The sequence below is a fragment of the Danio aesculapii genome, chromosome 19, assembly GCF_903798145.1.
Source record: "Danio aesculapii chromosome 19, fDanAes4.1, whole genome shotgun sequence".
NCBI classification, from domain to species: domain Eukaryota; kingdom Metazoa; phylum Chordata; class Actinopteri; order Cypriniformes; family Danionidae; genus Danio; species Danio aesculapii.
The window spans coordinates 9,429,661-9,438,879 of record NC_079453.1 but is presented as its reverse complement, the minus strand read 5'-3'; the positions used below and the strand labels follow the sequence as shown (position 1 = coordinate 9,438,879).

Here is a 9,219-nt window from a genome sequence, read left to right as displayed (position 1 = left end):
ATTTGATTTTTTTTTTTGCTGAGGCACGGATGACGAGAGCATGTCAGCGTTAAATAATATAAATGCTTCTCGTTAACTTCCGACCGCAGCTGTATCCGTTCTAGCAACAACCGTCTAGACTAGAGACATCTTATAGCATAATTTTTGTGACGCTGTACAAAAATAAATATTATCTTTACGTTATCGTCAGGGTTGGGGAAAAGGCGGATATTAATATGATACAATTAATAGATTACTTAATGAATAATAAAACTTCTCGTTAACTTCCGACCGCAGCTGTATCCCTACTAGCAACAATCAGTTCAGTAACAGATTCTTCAAATGACTAATTCAAAAAATATTGGTATGTTGTAATAATTTAAATATATTATCATTATTATTGTAAAATAAATAAAAACTGAGCAGTCTTTAAGTTATTTAAACGTTTTACTCTGTAGTGGAAGAATAAACTTTGAACACAGGGCATTATATACATTCTTATATTGTACAGGGTAATATGAAATTGACTTCCAAATCAGTTATAAATTATTATCAGATGGGCAAATGCATTCTGATTAACCTAAATATGCAGTTTGCAGTATATGCATCTGTAAATAATACAAAAAGCAGCTTACATTAGCTTTCTAAAGGTATGGAAATTAATGGCAAATACAAAATTTCATTATCAAAGCCATAACATCAAAAGATCCTTTCCCTTTTTCTGTCTTGGCACAAACGCTGTCAATCATATTTTGGAAACTACATTCTGAATGTCCTTTATAATAATTTACTCAAGTGTGTAAAATTACAGCAAACAGGGAACACTTACAAAAGTTTTGTCTAAAAATTTAAATATTTCTGAGCTGATGTACCTTGCGTTTATACATCCTATCAAACTGAAATCCTTCACTGATATCATTTACCTCTGAAAATGAAAGTAATTTAATTAAGAATGTTAAAATCCTTTAACCGACAACACTTTAAACAGATAAGAGAATTGCTACAACAACACTTACAAACAACAACAAAAACAAATCATTCTGAACTGAACACTTATCAAAAACAATACAAAAGTACATTTTGGTTGATGAATCTTCTTCACACTATCTGCTTCACCCATCAACACCTGTCAAAAACACACATGACATCACTCCATGCTCAAAATCCCAGCAGTTCACAGCAGCATTTCACAGTGTTGAACTCACTTCATTAGTATCCTTCATGTCTCTAACTCCCATCCTTGTTCCTGGAGGCACACCAACAGTACATATTTTGGATGTCTCCCTTTTGGATCTGCCCCATTACCTTCAAGTTTTGGAGTCGCTTCTAATGCTCTGATGAGTTGATTCAGGTGTGTTTGATTAGAAAGAGGTTGAAAATGTGTATTGTTAGAGCGTCTTAAGGAACAGGGTTGGGAAACACTGCTGTAATGCATATGATCAGCAATCTTTCATGTTTCATCTGCTATTTTTGCATTTACAGAAATCAAAATACGTGTGTGTCGAGTCTTTAACAGCTGGTGGTCTGAAGCGGTGATTCGGTGAGAATAGACGTGATGCTCTTGGTGTCTGAATAATTGTCCTCCTCTTCAGAGCTTAATGTGCTTCCTAGAGTCGACCGTCGGGACTGCTGAATCTTCCTCCTAACAAACAATCACACCCTTTAGACTAGAGACAAGCATCTGCAGTCGTTTAGCTATGTAAACACACCCTCTAGTGGCCAGAAAAATCAATGTGGGGTTGACAAAACAAAACTGTGATATTCAATAGTGTCACTTAAAGAGACAGTTCCCTCAAAAAAACAAAAAAAAGAATATTTTCTGCAAATTTCCTTTTTCCTGTTAACAATCTCTGGAAGATTTTTAGCTGAATCGGTTTACCCCAGGCAATGGATTAAAGCTAGTGATATTGTAAATAATGTGAAATTTTCTTGCATCATTTTTCCCTTCATAGACCTCATCAAGCCTGTAGCCAGCCTGGTGAAAGGGCTGGTTCTTATTTCTCAAAAAGTGGACTTTTTTGCAGTTCATCGCCTTATTTTCTATTCAATTATGAGGTTTAAATACTCCATTTAATGGTATTTTAATCAATATTATTAGCTTGATTAGCTTGTCGGATGGTCATCATAACCATATTTTACAAAACTAGCATTTCGTGTTCTTGCAGAGCAACAGAAACAGCGCTCAGAATTATGAATGCACAGCTATGCGCGTTGCATGCGCCGTGGGTCACGCCGATCACTCGACGCAGAAGAATAAACCAGGCTGATGTATAAACCAGCAGCCTTTAGCGCCAGGTGGGTTGTCATGTGACTCGCGTCACATTATTGTGGCTTTGAGGCTCCATGGGATTCGAATTACTGGCCATAGTTATTTAAAATTACACTACATTATAAAATATAAACATATTTTAAATTACATAAAATAATTATAAGGACAAATTCTAGACCTTTTGGCTGTGCCCCTGAAATGGGACAGCACTATAGCACCTGCACACATCATCATATGTCATCGCGATCTGGTGCTTCATATGAGATCAGACGATCGCGACTGCTATAGTTTTTCCAGTTGTGTTACTTTTTGGTTTTTATCTTCAGGAAATCACTGAAGGCATATATTATGTTATCATAGCTATATAATGTGGCAATAAGATCATAACTATAATGCGCATTTACACAGAGGCCATATTCATCTATGTAAACACACAAAAACAACATTAACATTATAGCAGACACTGTAAAAAGCTCATTCCCAATCACTAGTCTTTTCTGACAGGGTATTCGAGTATCATCGAGTGACAGAATGTTGTACGACTGCTATACAGGAGTTATTATTATGGATTATAGATAGCCAAATTTAGCAGTTTTTATTTTAGCGTTTTTTTTTTAAAGCATGATGGTAAAACATGAATGCTGTTGTGAATGTATTCAATATACATATGCTTGTTTGTTGTTAAAAATTCAAAAAAAAATACTAATTTGTGCATCTCCTTACTTGTGGCTGGTGTATTCTGGGAAATTTTCTTACCCTTGGTTTCGAGTGTTGTCCTGTAAAATCTCTCTTTCGAGGGCTATCTAGCCCTTGCCCTTAGCCCTACGCCTTCAAGTTAAATAAAATTGGGACGCCCCTACCCATTCATGTGAACGTGCAAAATGAGGGGTAGGGGTAAGGGGAAGGGCTAAGGGGTACAATTGGGATTGGGCCTTACAATGTGCAATATTAATATGCACAGAACAAACTGTCTCATGCCTCACAGGACCACAGTGCTACACTATATGTTAGCTTATTACACTGCTAATAAATGTGCAATTATTGATGAGCATGTTTGAAAGATACACACTTGAGCTCATTGTCCATTGCGTTGACTTTGGCCTGCAGCGCCGCCTGTAGCTCCCGCTGCTCCTCAAGCTCCCGCAGAACCTTCCGTCTGACACCCTCCAGACGCTCCACCTCACCCTCGCTCTCATCCAGCTGACGCTTCAGAGCCTTCACTCGCAGAGACAGCTGGACACACACACACAGCAGATGATGTTCACACACTGCATTTACAAGGATGTATTACGATGTAACATTTTGAAAATATATATATTAAGACTAAAACAATTAAAAGATGAAAGATTAAAAGTGTGTATGTGCGCATTTGTGTGTGTGCTTGCCTGGTCTCTCTGTTCAGCGTGTTGATTTCGCTCCTGGTCCAGGGTGGCCGTCACATCCTTTAGTTTTCTGTCTAATCTCCTCTGTGCTGCCTGAATGGTGTTTTTCTCCCTACATGTGCAATTAAACGAGTGGTTAATGTATCAATCTCAGTCTATTAGGTGCTGAATGTGTGTTTGTGTTCAGCATGTGCACCTCTCTTCACTGCGCAGACGGTCCTCCAGCTCCTGAACCTTGTTTTCCAGCATTGTGACTCCAGCCGAGGGACGAGACTGAGTGCCCATATCAGCAATACGAGACTTCAACTCTTTAATCTGAGGCAAACAGCAGAGACGATATATCAATTATAGAGTCATACGAGAATTAGAGCATTTATGGACATGATAAAACTATTATTGATAATCTATTAGTCTCAATAGTGGCTTTCTGATCTAGCTGACCTAATAAATGAATTAGTCAATTAATTCACACCTTCTGGGAAAAATAACTCCTGTTAAATAATCAAATAAATAAACAGTATGCAAATATTAATTAAATATATGAGGGAAAACCTTGAACATTTAGCAAAAGTAAACAAATAAATGAATGAATAAGTCTGACTCAACTCACAATAAATAAATCTGAAGCCAGAAATATATATAAATAATTAAATAATAAATCAGGGAGTACTATAAATAAACTAATTATAATTATATAAAATAACTTAATAATAAATAAATAAACAGTATACAAATAATAAATAAATCAGGAAAACCTTGACCATTTATAAAAAAAAAAATAAAAAAAATCATATTCAAATCATTAAATAGGTCTAATACAACAACCAATAATTAACAAAATCTGGAGCAAAAAAATAAATAATAAATTAGGAACTAAAACTAATAAGTTACAATTTAACTCTAATAAATAAATAAACAGTATACATATAATAAATATATATGAGGAAATCGCTGATTGTTTAGCAAAAAATTAATAAAATCATAAACAAACAAATTATTAAATACGTCTGACACATCTCGCATTAAATAAATAATTCTGGAGCAATAAATAAATAAATCAGGGAACACTCTAAATAACCTAGTGAGTTATCAACTTAAATAAATAAACAAACAATATACAAATAATAAATAAATATGAAGAAAAACCTTGATCATTTAGCAAACAAATGAAAACTTGTAAACAAACAAACAAATGATTGAATAAATCTGACACAACTCACAATAAATAAATAAATCTGAAGATGAAAAATAAATAATAAATCAGGAAAGACTCCAAATAAACTAATGAGTTATAAACTCACTCTAATAAATAAACAGTATACAAATAATAAATAAGAGGAAAACCATGTTCATTTTCCAAATAAATAAATAAAAAACAAACAAACAAATGATTTAACAAGTCTGACAAAACTCACAATAAGTAAATTAAACTGAAGCAATAAATAAATCAGGGAAGACTAAAAAAAAATAAAATAATTATTAATTTACTTAAATAAATAAAAAATAATAAATAAATATGAGAAAAACCCTTGATCAATTAGCAAAATATAAATAAAATAAAACAAATAAACAAATGATTAAGTAAGTTTGACACAACTCAAATTAAATAAATAAATATGGAGCAAAAAATAAATCAAATAAATCAGGGAAGGCTAAATAAACTAATGAACTTTTAATTCACTCAAATAAATAAATAAATGTCTAATACAGCTCACAATAAATGAATAAACAAATCTGTAGCCAAAAAAACTACATCTAACAAATCAGGAAAGACTAAATGAACTAATGAGTTACAAATTCGCTCAAATAAACAAACAAACAAACAAATAAATAAATAAAACACAAATAATAAATAAATAAAAGGAAAATCCTTGATCATCTAGAAAAAATAAATAAATAAATAAAACAAACAAACAAATGATTGAATAAGTCTGACACAACTCACAATAAATAAACAAATCTGGAGAAAAAAAAACAAATAAATCAGGGAAGACTAAGTAAACTAATTAATTATAAATTGACTCAAATAAATAAATGAATAAATGTCTAATGCAGCTCACACTAAATAAATAAACAAATCTGAAGCAAAAAAAAACCTAATAAATCAGGAAAAATTAAATACACTAATGACTTATAAATTCACTCAAATAAATAAATAAATAAATAAATAAATAAATAAATAAATAAATGTCTAATACAGCTGACAATGAATAAATAAACAAATTTGTAGCCAAAAAAAAAATAAAAAATTCAACAACTAATAAAGCCGGAAAGACTAAATAAACTGAGCTATAAATTCACTCAAATATATAAATAATCAAACAAACAACACACAAATAATCAACAAATATGAGGAAAACCCTTGATCATTTAGCAAAGAAATAAAGAAATAAATAAACAAATGATTTAAGAAGTCTGACACAACACACAATAAATAAATCTGGAGAAAAAAAAACAGAAATCAGGGAAGACTAAATAAACTAATAAATTGTAAATTAACTAAAATAAATGTCTAATTCTGTTGACAATAAATGAATAAACAAACCTAATAAATCAGAGAAGACTAAATAAATGAATGAGTTATAAATCCACTCAAATAAATAAACAAATAAATAAATAAATGTCAAATACAACTGACAATAAATAAATAAACAAATCTGTAGCCAAAAAAACCTAATAAATCAGAGAAGACTAAATAAATGAATGAGTTATAAATTCGCTTAAATAAATAAATAAATAAATAAATAAATAAATAAATAAATAAATGTCAAATACAACTGACAATAAATGAATAAACAAATCTGTAGCCAAAAAAAACCTAATTAATCAGGGAAGACTAAATAAACTAATGAGTTATAAATTCACTCAAATAAATAGTTAAAAGATTAAATATGTCTAATTCAGCTCATAATACATAAATAAATAGAAGCCAAATTAAATTGGAGAAACTCCTGAAATGTTTTACAAATAAAGAAAACAAAACGAAAAGGATTCTGACACAACTCTTAACCAGAAAGGACCATCAAAAAGAAACTTGCTTATAAGAACACAAAGCATTTCTTATTTACTTTATACATAATACATTACATAAAAATATATTGTACATTGATAATGTATTTCAGATTAGTGTGTATGTGTGTACCTGTCTCTCCAGTGCACTTTTGTCCATCTCAAGATCATGTCTGGCTGATCGCTCCTGCATCAGTTCAGATCGCAGCTGATCCACCTAAAAAAAAAGAAGTATATTCCTATACTTACATAGCATTTATCAATACAATTAATTATTGCTAGGAGTATGACTTATGACGTGTATGATTTGTGCTTGCATATAAATAAGACAGATAAGCCCCAGCCTACGTAAAGTGTGTCTGTGTACCTGCTCTCGACAGCGAGTGATGCGTTCATTCAGTAGCTCCGCTCCGCTCTTCTCCTCATCCAGCTCAATCTCTAATGTCTTCACTTTGTCCTGAAAACAGAGCACTTTTACAAACATCTCTGAACACTTACGCACATCAGTGAAGCAACCATCCAGCCATTTCTGTTCTCACTAACTGCCACAGGAACAAAAACAAGACAATAGATACTGGTGATTAGTTTTAGACAAAAGTCCAGGATTCAGAACTATAGAGTTACTGTGCCCTCCACCCTTGGAATATATGGGAATTATATATATATATATATATATATATATATATATATATATATATATATATATATATATATATATATATATATATATATATATATATATATATATATATATATATATATATATATATATATGCATGTATGTATATATGTGTGTGTGTGTGTGTGTGTGTGTGTGTGTGTGTGTGTGTGTGTGTCAATCTATAAACTCTTCGGCACTTATAAGGATATTGACGTCATTCTCAGTCAGTGACGTCGCGTTTTAAACATTCCATCACGTTTTATCTCAGTTCAGTCAGTGCTCAAGGTGTTTCTGTTTGTACCAAGGTGAGTTCAATACCGACGGTGCGAGTGGAGCCACGCCAATCTCACAAAGTCCGCTTCGTGAAGTTTCACTCTGGCTTGTCTGTGCTGTAGTTCCTAGCGCTTTGTGTACGTAAATGTAACATCGCAAGGAATATTACGTGTTTGTTGCTCGAAATGTGCCGCAGAGCAACATTGCGGGTTAACACCGGCATGGACTGGCGCCCGGTTTGCTCGTGCACTCCCTGTGGCGAGGTGGCCCATGTACGCTAGGCAGGGTGCTACATGGGGTTCTGAGGCCCTTTAGGGAAACACGGGAGGACCTGCTGCGAGGGATATGGTGGGTGGGAGCAGCGTGGCCCACTTTAGCTTCTATTTTAAACTATAGTTTAAAACTTAAGTTTACAATAGTTTAAAATAGACAATAGGGTAACTGTATGCCCATTTGTTGGAATGTTGTGATGTTCTCTTTTGTTTTTAGCAGGGTTATTGAACAATTTAGACATATTTTAACTGCGTGTTGCACTGCGGTCAAGCCAGCCGCGATTCAGAACAACAGTCAAGAGCAACGCGGTCTATTATGAGCGCGCAGATTATAATGGCTCTTTTGTTTCTTTCTATCCATAACTTTATCTCTCAGATCGTGGTATTCAGATGATTTTGCAGGTCAAAACTAATAGAACATACTCTAAACAACTGAATTGTGCATTTATTTGTGCTATCTTAAGGGGGCTAATAATGTTGACCCAGTGGTCAAAAACTTTTTTTTCCAGCCAAGCTGAAAGAAATATGACTTTCCTCAGCCAGAAGGAAAAAATATATTAGGAAATACTGTGAAAAATGTCTTTGCTCTGTAAACAGCATTGGGAATTATTTTTTTAAATTTCACTTTTAGAAAACATAGAAACTTTATTTATTTTGTTTAAAACAAGATTTATAAATACGTTACTGCCATCTAGTGGAACAAAATGAAACCTTCAGAAAGAATATGGACCAAACAGATCTTAACATAAATAAAACCTTAAAATGCAAATTGTTATTTGTTATTTAGCAAATAATTTTTTTTAACAAAAATAAACAATATCCTAGATGCACCGTAAAATTGGGAGTTTTTTTTTTTTGTAAAATAAGACTTCTATCTACTCCAATGTATGTGACCAGAGCTCTCTTAATTCATCTGTTCCCCATTTAATTTTTTACTTCCTGCCCTCTATCTGAATTTCACGTATCACCAGAACCACGTAATTGCAAACAACCTACAACAACAGCAAAAAAAAAAATGGAACACATAAACAACACAAGTGTTCCCTTAACATATACACGCACGCACGCACGCAGCTGAAGTCAGATTTATTAGCCCCCCTTTGAATTTTTGTTTCTTTTTAAATATTTCCAAAATTATATTTAACAAAGCAGGGAAATTTTCACATATTTTTTCTGGAGAAAGTCTAATTTGTTTTATTTTGGCTAGAATAAAACCAGCTTAAAATTTTTAAAAGCCATTTTAAGGACAATATTATTAGCCCCTTTAAGCTATATATTTTTTCTATAGTCTACAGAACAAACCATCGTTATACAATAACTTGCCTAATTACCCTAACCTGCCTAGTTAACCTAATTAACCTAGTTATGTCTTTA

The 9,219-nt window shown here is 32.6% G+C and overlaps 1 protein-coding gene across 1 annotated transcript in view; it reads right to left on the bottom strand.

Moving 5' to 3' along the window:
• Positions 1-407: 407 nt before the first annotated feature.
• Positions 408-9,219, bottom strand: part of cgnb (cingulin b) — a 39,149-nt gene continuing 30,337 nt past the window's right edge. Inside the window, 6 exon segments of the mRNA XM_056480176.1 lie at positions 408-1,621; positions 3,318-3,481; positions 3,634-3,742; positions 3,827-3,945; positions 6,773-6,856; positions 7,007-7,096. Of these exon segments, the coding sequence (XP_056336151.1) occupies positions 1,489-1,621; positions 3,318-3,481; positions 3,634-3,742; positions 3,827-3,945; positions 6,773-6,856; positions 7,007-7,096 (699 nt within the window). The 3' untranslated portion in view covers positions 408-1,488.